This window comes from Notechis scutatus, chromosome 3, assembly GCF_049901735.1.
Source record: "Notechis scutatus isolate UNSWTSFEM ecotype Mainland chromosome 3, rNotScu1.2, whole genome shotgun sequence".
Taxonomy (NCBI): Eukaryota; Metazoa; Chordata; class Lepidosauria; order Squamata; family Elapidae; genus Notechis; species Notechis scutatus.
In genome coordinates, this window is record NC_142011.1 from 137,914,573 (window position 1) to 137,927,551 (window position 12,979).

Genomic DNA, 12,979 nt, shown 5'->3' on the forward strand with positions numbered 1-12,979 from the left:
AGCAATACCTATAGATAGCTGAATAGAAGACAAAGAACTGAAGAAACTCACAAAATATGAAGACATGTAAAGAGAAGTAGAACGACTGTGGCAAAAGAAAGCAAAGATAGGACCAATAGTAATAGGCAACTTGGGTACAATTTCAAAACATCTGGAGCATCACATGAATATAATCAGTGTTGACAAAATCACCATCAATCAATTGAAAAAGAGTTGGAACAGCTTACATCCTGCAACAATACCATTATTATTATTAGACAACATCTGACCATCCCAAGTCCTTAGGAGAGACTTGATAGTTGGACAAAAATGTCAAATCCACTCTAAACATCTGGCTGACTGTGCAACCAACCGTAATAATATAATATATTAAACTTATAAATAGGAGCATACAACTTTGTCTCATTTCTTTGCCAACCTCGTGCCAATTCATTTCACTGTGTCCATAATGTGGCTTCCTGATTTATGCACAGTTTTCATAATGTGAGAACAATAAAATGTTCTGGGGCTGCCATTTTTCTAGGCACATTCCACAGCTTGACATGATTGAAAAAAATCAAAGGGCTTTCTATAATAAATGAAGCACACACTGACTTCTCTTTGATATATTTCTTGGCTTTCTCAATTATGTGCATCAGCAATAACATCTCATGTTCCTTGGCCTTTTTTAAAACCAGCTTGAACATCTGGCATTTCCCTTTCCATGTAAGGCTGTAATCTATGTTGCATAATTCTAAGTATTATTTTGCTAGCATGTGAAATTAAGTATAATATGATAGTTTGTACATTCTGTTAAATCTCCTTTCTTTATGATAAATTATGTAGAACTTTCTGTTGGCCATTATGTTCTCCATATTTTTTGGCATAGTTTGGCTAAAGTCTTTATATATATTTTTTCTATTGCTTGCCATGATGTAGATATTATATATATCAATTCCGTTGTGGTTCCTGCTCTATGGAATGTCATCCTCTCTGAGATTAGATGGGTGTGTCAGCCTTTTGCAAGGCCTTAAAGTCACAGTTTTGTCACCAAGCCTAGGGATCCATCCAAATGTGTGGCAATATAACAGTGGTTATATAGACAGATAATTTGATTTATTTTGGCTGCAGATTATACATGTTGTTGTCTTTACCGTTCTATTTTTCAATGCTGTTTTTAATTGCTGTTAAATACCCAGAGTCATGGATTTGAGATGGGCAGCCATACATTTTGAGCAAATAAATAAACTCTGACAGCTTTCCAACTTGAAAATGATCACAATGCTGTTCTAACTTTTAGAACTATAGATAGTTGTGAATAGGGAATATCTTCTAAGGTATGTTGCATGTTGAGATCTCTATTGTACAGAATTTCAGTATTTCAGGTCTTTGCTTAATGACCACTCATTTAGCAATTATTCAAAGCGATGACAGACCCCCTTCCAAAAGTTTATGAGTCAGTTCTGGAGTTGTGGTGGTGCCACAGTGGTCACATAATTGCATTTCGGGCATTTAGCAACTGGCTCACTTTTATGGCCACTTGTGGTTACATGATCACAATTTACGACATTTTTGCTGGCTTATGAAGCCTTTCCGGCCAATTTCTGGCAAAAAACGCCCATAGGAATTAATGGACTCATTTAACAACCACAATGTGTGCTTAACAACCACTGCAGAAAAGTCATAAAATTGGGTCAGTCAGATGGACGCCTCTACTTAGGACGGTCGTGACTTATGAGGGAAATTCCAGGCTCTGTTACAGTCATACGTCCATCTGCATTTGATCTTGCAATCAGTTACTATCTATTGCCATCCTTTATTCTACCAATCTGAGGCAAGACTTCCTCCTAAGTTCAAAGATCTTTTCAGAAACTTTCCTTGTTTTTCCATGTCTATTTTTTATCTTTGATAGCCTTTGAGATGTAATTATAATACTATTTTTTGTCTCCTTTAACAGCTCTCTAATTTTTTTGTTATGCTGCTTCTTGAGTCTTCATTTTTCTTGGTTTTTCTTTTCTTCTTAGCAAATCCCACCATTTATTCTGACATCCAGTTTGCTTTCTTCTCTATTTTCATATTCATCATTACAACTTCTTTGATTCATTCCACATTTCCTCTAGTTTCCTATCAATGTGATTCAGAACTTCACAACGAATTCAAGACTATCTCTTTGAAAAATGGTGATCAAGGTCTTATCACAGAAACTGGTTTGCTTTCTTTCTTTTTTTCATTTTAGTTTAACTTGAAACATCAACCCCTGAGGACATCTTTGCTTTTATAATTGACAATTAAATTTAAATTGTGCTGAATATTGGCTGGGACATATAGCCTTATTTATTGGGTATAGGGGTAGGGAATGCAAGGCTACTTTTACTGGTGTACAAATGGAATCCGAGCTGATGTTTAGGGATATTAGTTCTGCTGAGATAATCTCTTGTGTATTCTTTGTGATAGGAACAAATATCATATTGTTCCTAAATATGTGCATATCAAAGGCCCATCCTGTGGTGATTGTCAGACATTATGGGCATGTTTCCTGCCTTGCTGAATAGGAAACATAGAAAAACTACTCAAAATAGCTTATAAAAGATAGCTTATTTCAGAGCTGAGTTCTGAAGCTTTCTGAATGAAAAAGTTTATCAGCCTAACTTTTCTTTCTTTGGAAAGAAATTGTATTTGTTAAGTTGATTCTGATGGAGTTAGAAACCATTTCTTGTTGTATCTAATTTTCCACATAACCCCCTCAGTTGCTCCCTTTTAAAATCTTTTTCAGGCTATCCATCCACATTTAACCTTCTTTTAAGAAAAAGCCTTTTGTGATTTATAAATTTTTAATACCGGATGTGAGCTGCCAGAACAGAGTTGGACAGCAACCAAAGGTTGGAAGCAGTCTCCAAAATATGAAATGAAGTACAGCTCCTTGGGCACCTGGAGACAGGGCTTCTTTCATTCCCCTTCTTCAGAGTTATGACACCTCTGGCTTTTACCTCAGAACTTCAGGGGTTTTTCTTCAGATCATTTTCTTGGAACTATTAGTGGATAATTTATCACATTTTTTTCTGCCTTAAGAAATTCAGATGGAGGCTCTTTTGAATGGAGCCATTTTTAAGAAAGGAAAGAAACAGCACTACGGTGGCTGTTAAATCCATGCAGGAATCTTCAGATGGGGCCAGATGTAATGAACAATGGGAATTAAGTTAGGACTAAGTGGCATAATTTTAACTAAACGCGAAACTTGCCATTAAGGTTCCGATCTTCTACTCTTTGCCTACTTTTCACAAACAGTTGCATTGTCAAATTGGTTTTGTGAAAAATGCCTGTTTGGCCCAAATTCGTTTTCAGTACATGCCACTAGCTTGCACTGGGCAGTACTGTAAATACAGACTTATATCAAATGTGCCAATTAGATCATTGTCATCATCATTTAAAAAAACCAGTTTAGTAGAATCATTGATATTTAACCTTTGTTCCATTGCTGAGATCCTGAGGAAAAAAAAACTCTAAAGCTGGAATTAGCTTTAGAAAAAATTCTCCACTAATCCACAAGGGAAATCTGCCAGATTTTGGGGGACTCTGCTGCAGTTAGATGAAATAATCTTGGAGGAGGACATTTCCAGGAGGTGGAATTGGAGTTAAGGGTTACAGTTTGGGAACATAATTACTCAGATGGACCTAACTGCTGTTTTGCGAAAGTAGTCAGTACTGATTTTTCTTTAACTTTTCAAAGGCACTCAGCTGCTTTTACATATATTTACATACTTCTGAGATGTCCTCAGAATAACTCCCTAAAAAAGATTCTTAGGAGCACTTCATTTGGTACAATATCTTTGTTTTCATATATTACTACTAAGAATAACAATATACTCTCATTTGCCCCAGGGGTCTCTGTTGAGAATTTATTTTATTTAGATTTTTTTTAATCCCACCTTTATTATTTTTATAAATTACTCAAAGTGACAAACATACTTAGTGCTTCTTCCTCCTCTTGTTTTCCCCACAACAACAACTTTGTGGATTGAGAGACACTGACTTAACCAAAGTCACTCAGATAACTTTCATGCTTATGGCAGGACTAAAACTCACAGTCCCCTGGTTTCTAGCCTCAGCCCTTAACCACTAGATCAAACTGGCTTTCTTTGAGATAGTAGAAATTTGTCTCTTCTCTTGAAAACTACTTAATATTTATGTCCCTTGTACCTTCACCAAAAAGAGAGTCTTGCCAAAATTGAAGGGTTCATTCACAGTTCCAAATTCCCTTTCAGGAGGACAGGACAGGAGACAAAACACAATAAGCAGGATCATAGCTAGTGGTAAGCTCTGGTTTCTCTGCCACCGTTGTAAGTATGTAAGCAATTGTTACTCTACTCCTGGGTGTCAAACTGGCGGCCAGTGGGCTGGATGGGTCACATGCTGGTCATGCCTACCTCAGCTCCGCGAAGGGGAAAAACATCACGGAATGTCACGTGACGGCAATGTGACACGGCGAGTTTGACACCCGTGCTCTACCTGAACGCTAAGAGTCTCAATCTTAATAACTAACTCATATTTAGAGTGATGGACCTTCTACAAAGCAAGTTTACAAAAAAGAGCATTTTGTGGAGGATACTTTTGTGAATTATTGAAACAGGGTGACCGTCGATGCATGATAATGTAAGAAAGGGAGACCACAGCAGGTGAGGAAGGAAAGGGGACAGGCCAGGCAAAGATAGCAAAAAGGGGATATGAACAACAGATGTACACTTAAGCTTTGTTTCATTTGGACGTGGAAAATGATATGCTTCTAAACACAATCCTGACATTAGTGTGCCAAACATTTTCAATTACTTGGCACTTGTTGAAGGAAATCATTTATTTTAAAGCCATACAAATATTGAAAGACAAGACAAATGGCTTGCTTTTAAAGGGGATTTGTCTTAACACATAGCTCAACCTGAAGCATTGTGCTTCCCTTTTCAAGGACATTGGAAGCAGGAAGAAAGCTCACAAAGAGCATGCCAAAGGTAATGAACCAGAGTTTTTTGCTACCATTGCATGACCGAGATAATGTGAAAAAAAGTCTTCACCGGAGTTACAATGGCCAGTGAAGATTAGCTGATTTGTCATGATTTATTACTGTGGGGTATTTGCAGAACACCTTGCAGAAAGTTAGCTTAGGATAAGGGAAGTCAGGTTTCATAACTGACGGACAGGTGGTAAAATCATTGTAATCAGAGACCAAATAGATACTATTCATTCTTTATTTTTGCCTCGTTGTGCAAAGCTTTGTGTGTGTGTGCATGCACGCTCTTTATTTCCCTTGGGTCAAGAAGCAGCTGAATAGAGCTGAAGACAACTTTTGGGATGACCCATGGACACCCTACTCATTTATCATCAAAGACACGGCAGTTATTTTAGATGCTGCACAACTGTCACATGATCACAAAGTACTTAACTGATTACTCAAGTTATGCAAATTCAAGCAAGACATTTTAGTTCACTTTCTTCAGAAAGCTGTAGTCACCTAAAGGTACCTAACCTAAGCAGGTAATTTTAGATGGCAGACTCATTCACTCTCCTTTAGACTAAAAGGATCTTTTTCAACGCTTGGAAATTCAATTCTGACTATCCTATTCTTGATTAAAAAAAAGTTTTCTTGTTGGGATTCTTTATGGTTTCTTGCTACGTTGATCAGGGCTAACTAAATGGTTCCTGCTACAGTAGGCAGTTTTCCACTTTTTTTCCCCTTTGAAGCACATGTTTGCAGACTGTCAAGCACCTATATTCCAAACCTTGGATTATTCATAACTAAGAATCAGAGGTGGTATTCGGCAGGTTCTGACCATTTCTGAAGAACCGGTAGTGGAAATTTTGAGTAGTTCAGAGAACCAGCAAATACCATCTCTGACTGGAGTTTTTACAGTATCCTTCCCTTGCTATGCCCACCAAGCCACACCCACAGAACCGGTAGTAGATTTTTGGGAATCCCACCACTGCTAAGAATCCACAATTGGCTCTTTCATGAACTTAAGTGGATGGCTGAGGAAGCATAATTCTTGGCCTGAAGGCTTATAATAGAAAGATGGACATGTATGGAAAATGTAGGGAGGTCTCTTCTGGGCACCATTTATAGCTGTGATGGTGAGCCTATGGCACGTATGCCAGAAGTGGTGTGCAGAGCCATTACTGCCGGCATGCAAGCCCTCACCTAAAGCAGGTTTACTGCGCATGTGCATGTGCCGGCCGCCCGACTACTGATTGTCGGGTATCTGGAACACATGTGGGGGGGCGGGGGTGGAGGAGACACACGCGCATGCGCAGAGATGCAGGAGGCATGCAGGGGGCCCTGCGCACCTACGCAGGGGCCTCCACACGCATTGCCTTCTGGTTGCAGAGGTTAGCAACCATTGGTTTATAGGAACAAACAAGCAAATGAATAAATGAATAAATCAAAGAATATTCTATTATTTATTTTTGTCAATTGCTTACAAGATAATAGGTATAAGTAATTTATATATAGTTATAAATACATGGATACACATAAGAAAAATAAAAAAAATAAAAGAAACAATAGGACAGGAACGGTAGGCACGTTGGTGCGCTTATGCACACCTCCTACTTATTAATTATTAATTAATAAGTATTACTAGTGTAATACTTATTGAAATAAGGAAACACAACATAAAAGAATTAACCTGCCGGTGACAATGGTCTTTAAAGATTGTCTTTCTCTGCCCAATAGAGCTAAATATTAACTAATAATAATTGTTATTATTTTTAAAAAGTAATTTAAGAATTCTTTTCCTTGTCCAGATACCTCTTAAATCTTTACATCTCTGGTGGGGTAGACGTGCAGGCAGGGCAGAATATAAAATTCTTGAGAAGAATTCCCAGCACCCAAAATATGGGAACTCCCATAATTCTGGATGGAAAAAAAATGGCATTTAATGTAAACACAAGTAAAAGTTTTCCTTGTCTTATCTATATGAACAAAACGTAACTTCTAATTTAATAGAGTTATAAGTAAAAAGGCCCCTTGTGGTGAGATATGTGGCAAATAAATTTAATAAATAACAAAATACAAAGCAGGTGTTGCCATTTTTAAAGGGTTTGGGCAGCATTTATGCTTGGAAAAAAGAATAAATCCTCTAACAAATTTTGAAAACCGAGAAAGTTACACTTTGGAGCATTATAACATATAATAACTTGCAGTCTATTGGTAATGAAGTGCAGTAGCAGTACAGTAGGCACTTGTGAATGATGGCATACCCCAGTAAGCAGCATAAAGCCAAAAAAAATCCAGAGCTGGAATCCATTGTGGGCATATTTCTAGTTGAGCCCATTTGTCATGTTGAATTCCAGATACCATAAATTTAAGCTGCATACCGTTAGCCTTCAGCAAATAAGCCCTCTGAAACAACTGGGGAGAGATGCTAAATCAATGCAAAAATGCAATATAAAATCAAATTTCTTTGGGAAAAGTAGCCCAGTTTGTTCTTTCTTACAGCACAAACTTTTGATAGCATTAAGTGAAATACAAGGACTATAACAAACAATTTGTGTCATGGAGAGTAAATATCTGTGAAATGCGTTAGAGTGAGATAGGCTGCTGGATGTTTGATTGCTATTATCCCTGGGTTATTTTCATATATATATCCTGATATCCTTCAAATCTAGTGAAAGGCCTTGGAAAACACTGTTTCCCAATGCACATTTTGACTAAAATTAGTCAAGAGATCATAAATCTTTTTTTTTTTCACTGAGAATTTTTCTTGAGTTAGACAGACTATTTAAGTACTTTGTTTATGTAAGCAACCTATATATCTGCCCATCTTACAAACCACCAAATGGAAGAGAAGAGGATCCAGATTTACATAGGACCAGCTTGTGCTGATTTATGACTGCTACCGTGTTTCTCATATAATAAGGCTGGGTCTTGTTTTTTTTGAGCCCTGAAAAAATAGCTAGGCCGTCTTTTCGGGGGTGACTTAATTCCCCCCACTTGCATCTTCAGGCGGGCGGGCAGTGAGGGCTTGGATGTTGACCTCGGCGTTGGTGGGGCACTTCGTATCGGGGTCAACACAGGCAGCACCATATCCGGGTGTGCAACAAAAGTACTTCCTAACGGCAAGCCCCACCACCATTCCCCCCCATTTCGCATGTTTTAATATAGGCCTTAATTTGGGGGGAGGGACTTAATTTCATTTCATGCCTATAAAACATGCTGGGACTTCCTATTGGGGGAGGCCATATTGTTGGAGAAACAGGGTAATTTATGAAACCACATGGGCTAATTAAGGTAATATACAGGAATGCAACAAATCTCTCCCTCCCATGGAAGGCAGTAACCAGTAAATTGTCCATTGCTAAGTCTTATTTTAGGTAATCTTTAATAATGAGCAACTCTAGGTTTCTTCTTCTCCTCATGGTTCAGTTAGGCCTAGATGTGGTACTTTTCAGGTAGGGCCTGTCTTCTGACAGCTATTTAGCTTGTCTTCCACAAAGTAAAATAACTGGATTCTGAATGTGTTACTGTAATAAATACTTGAGCTCATCTAAACGTTGAGAATTACAGTTTCCTTAAAGCTTTATAAGATGGGGACCATGGTTCTTGACCGCATGCTCCATCTACTTGCTTCATCAGTATGATTCCAGTTGCTTTGCCCAGGCAATATATGTGTGGGCTACAACTCATCAGGTGCGTGAGGAAGCAGGCAGCTGAATTATGTTGGCAGCATAAGTTGATTTAAATTATTATAGAATGGATTGCTAATACTTTGTAGCCTGTAAATTGCCTCCCAGGCTCCCATGTTAAGTCCTCGGAGGCCTTCTAGAATGCTGAAACTTTCATAGCCACATTAGGGATTCTGGTTTTATGCATGGTTTAAAAATCACAATTGATGCCATGTGCTTTGTAACATTAAGATAACATGAAGTTCTTCCCCAACCCCTCAAAGATGCTATACATCACATGTTTGTATCACTAAGAGAAATATGCCTCTATCTTCAAGTTGTGTCCTGACTTGGAAACTTGGATATTGATTTCAAGCTCATGGACAGAGCCCATATTTTGCTGTTGTCCACCACTGCTCATTAATAGATGCACTTCTTAGAGGCATCTTGGTTATTCTTAAGTCTTCCTTATAGTCACTGATGTACCTGGTCTCAGGTATTCAGAAATGTAGATGTATGGTGATGACTGCATTTCAAATGACCCTTTCTCACTGATATCAGTCATACAAATATCTTGGAGAGGAAAACTAGAGAAGTTTTATAGAATTACATTGTTTAGAAGATAGTACAAACACTAGTCCTGGTGCTTTGCTGCAAATGCCCAGGTATCAAGAGGATTTAGCTGACAGTATCATTTTCGCTGGCAGTAACAGTTCAATTCAGTGTTCAGTTGCCAAACTGAATTTGTGTATTAAAGTTGTCAGGTGTCTATACAAAAAAGGTCTTACTCCAGAGTCATGGTTGGGCTAAGTTTTTTATACAACACTAAGGAATAGGAGGTTTTTTTGGAACTTTATTTAAAAAACAACAACTATGCATGACGATATCAACTGGTACTGATCCAGTAAATTGTCTGTCTTGTAAATGCAGTGTAGTTATAATATAGGGTTTGAGACCTCTTGTTTCCTATTGATACTCAATGGGAAAAAATTTGGAAGCTCAGAGTGCTGATGTAAGAAATGCTTGATAACTTTTTACATATTTTGAAAAAAAAATAGAAAACAGAACAAGCAGTTTTGGAGAGAAGACCTGACCAGGCTTATGATTGTAGCACATTTTTTTTCAAATTATAGTATTCTGCCTCAAATATTTTCTTTTAAATAAAAGTCAGGATATAATTGCATTTGGAATTTTTTTTAAAAAAAGACCATTGCTCTGTTTTATAAACAAAACACTATAGTTTTTGCCTGAAAAGTTTGCAAACCATTTGTTTCTGAAACTAGGATATAACTGCAAGTAGCCTTCACTTGCCAGCTGCAATAGGGACCAACAACTCTGAGGCCAAGTGATGGGGTCATTAAGAATGAAATCATGTGACCACAACTTGTGATTTGCTGCTGGCTTCCCCATTGACTTTCCTTGTTAGAAACCGGCTATGAAAGTTGCAAGTGGTGATTACATGACAGCGAACAATATTGCAATGGCTGTAACTCTGAGGAACAGTCATAACTCTCATTTTTGAGTGTTGTCATAACTTTAAACAGTCACCGAATGTGTGGTCAGTAAGTGAGGACATTCCATTTTAGAATGGCTGTTTATAGTGGAAACTGGTGGAATCAGCGAATTAATCAAAAATGAGGTATCAAAGGTTATTTCTATAGTTTTTAAATCTGAGGACCCAGATTGTTGGGGGCAATATGCTAACTCTGTAAACCACTTGGATGGAGCTGTAGAGCACCATGAAGTGTTATATAAGTTTCAGTGCTCAGTGCTATTTCCAAAATTATTAATTTTGGTATCATCAATTTACAGTCAAAAGAGATTCTGTTTTCATGAAGGCACAGAGTGATTTTTTTATGGCTACATTTGGCAGTTATATTCACACACAAATAGTTCCTGTTGCCAATGTTGGGTACATTCAGCCGTGAAATGTTTCCTTTCTAGCATACGCCCATAAAAACGATAGCAGATCCAAGTTCTGATACCACAGCTTCATTTGATTTCCTAACAATTGTTCAATACAGGGTGGAATGGACCATCCCATATGAAAAAACAAAACAAAAAACCAATGTACCTATTTGGGCTAATTCTGGCATTTCAGCTGAAATTATGTAAGAATCTTATGTCCTTGTTAAGGTTGCTTTATGACAGGGGTCCCCAAACATGGCAACTTAAAGACTTGTGGACTTCAACTTCTAGAATTCCTCAGCCAGCATAGCTTGGAGTTTGGAAACCTCTGCTTTATGACCTTGAAATACATTTGTCTGAAGTTGACAAGAAGTATGTTTTTTTTTTAAATTTATCTCCTACCAAGACTTTAAATTTTTAACTTACTTTACTTTTATTTCCTCCCCAAGACTCTTTATTTTATATTGCATTTTTGGCATCTCTCACCAGTTGTTTCAGACATCTGGAAGGGCATTAGATACTCCGTTCAAAGTTCTGGATCTTTCTACCGAAGAACAAAGAAATGTCTAAAGAGCTCCAACCTTGCAATTTTGTGAAGTTACAGAAAAGTCCACATTTGGGGCTTTTTCCAAAATTAAGTTATAGGACAAAATAAGTAACTGTTTATTTGCTTTTCAATCAAATTACATCTGTTTTGAAATTAAAAGCTAATTGTCTTCTACTTTTACAGCTAGCCCTCAACTTACAATAGTTCATTTAGTGACTGCTTGAGGTCACAGCAGCAATGAAAAAAAGTGACTTATGGCCGTTTTTCACACTTACAACCATTTTTCTCATAGTTACAATGACTGGTATTTACTCATAATATTAGTCATAACCAGGACCTACTGGATATGATACAATTCCATTGTACAGTTCCTGTTTTGTTAGATGCCTTGAGCAGGCAGGCTATAAAATTAGTAAAAGAATAAATAGCAGTGTGTGGAGAAAGGGATCTCTTGTTCAGCTTGTATGCAAACAGTTTCTAAATTTTAGGAACTATTTGTGTTACAACAGGCTTTGAAATAAATTCTCTGCATGCCAACTATTTTTTTTTTTTTTTGGTAAAGCAGCTGGCACTTGAAACAATTAGTATTAAGCTGTAAAAATGTCAAGCACCCAAATATAGCTTCTCCTATAGGAGTGCTCATTCGGCTCATATCACTGATCAAGCTGGATACTAGGCGCATATTGTCCATAAATAGTTGCTAAAGTGTCCTTCCCTTCTCAGATGTCTAACAGCCTTTGTGAAGTCGGATTCCACAAGTACAAATAGTTCTTCTGACTTCCCCAATAACTGATGATCAGTGACTGCAAGTGTGCTTAGGTTAGGATGCTTGGCAAATGTCTGCCTGAACATTGCAATACTCTCTCAGGAATATTAAAAAAAAGAAGTAAGTGTTTTTCATAAGAACTCAGATTGTCTGTCTAAGTCATGGCATCCTCTTTTAATAGATTGGACTTGATCTATTACATTGGGTGCCTGTCTTTTAGAAAACTTCTGGAGGCCATTGTTTTCATTTAGCTTCTATGCCTTGATATAAATAGTTATGTCTACCACCAGCAGAAAGAAGTCTTCTTCATCAGTAGTAAAATCCTAGGCCTTTTTTTTTTTTTTTTGATCCTAATGCTTTACAGAATCAACATGTCTCATGAAGAGGGACCCTTTTTATCAAGCACAAACATTTCTGCTGTCTGAAAATAGCTGTATGTTAGACCTAAAGGCGGCTTCCTTCAATCAGGAAATTTATGCATTGCTGACAATGTTCTGGAGAGGTTAGATTGTGCTTCCCAAGAAATCTGATTTATGGAAAGGAATATTGAACTCTTGAAGGAAAATGGAAGAAACTGACAAGACGCCACTGGCTGCCACATCCAAAAAGTTAATGAGTTCTGATATGAAGCTGGTATGCACAGACGTCAATAAGAAGTTCTCCGAAATGATGAAGAATGCCGAACAACATAAAGAACAATTCGAAGAAGTTGAACAAGTGATCCTAGAAGTTCAGCAACATATCCATTCTTTGGAAGGGGAATTAAAGACTTCTACGCTCACTGATCCAATATGCAGGAAAGAAGCTCCTTATAAGCTCCTTAGAGTTGGTGGTGGTTTGAAAAAAGATAAGTCAGAAAGTTGTTTCAGAATGCAGATGTTCTCAGATAAAAAGGAAAGGTCGTTCAACAAATGGAATGAAAAGGTAAGTCACAGGTTACATTGCAGCTAGCACCCTTTGTATCTTGTGAACATTGCTTGCTTGTTAACTTAGAAATAATCTAACTTTATGCTTTAAGAGTGCATTAAATTAAAAAGCAGAATTAACAGGGCAAACAAGGTATTAATGCCATATCCATTTAATATAGTCAACTGTTGTTCATTCTAGAAACTTTAATTAAAAAAGACATC

General features: G+C 37.4%; 1 protein-coding gene across 2 annotated transcripts in view; it reads left to right on the forward strand.

The window, feature by feature from the left end:
- The window catches only part of MYLK4 (myosin light chain kinase family member 4), a 95,486-nt gene that overhangs the window by 40,724 nt on the left and 41,783 nt on the right, over positions 1 to 12,979 (forward strand). The window contains exon 3 of one of the 2 annotated variants that reach the window (XM_087961205.1): positions 12,214 to 12,773. The exons of the other annotated variant lie outside the window; for it this stretch is intronic. Within the exon in view, the coding sequence (XP_087817331.1) occupies positions 12,414 to 12,773 (360 nt within the window). The 5' untranslated portion in view covers positions 12,214 to 12,413. The remainder of the gene's footprint in view (positions 1 to 12,213; positions 12,774 to 12,979) is intronic. 2 annotated transcript variants of the gene reach the window in all.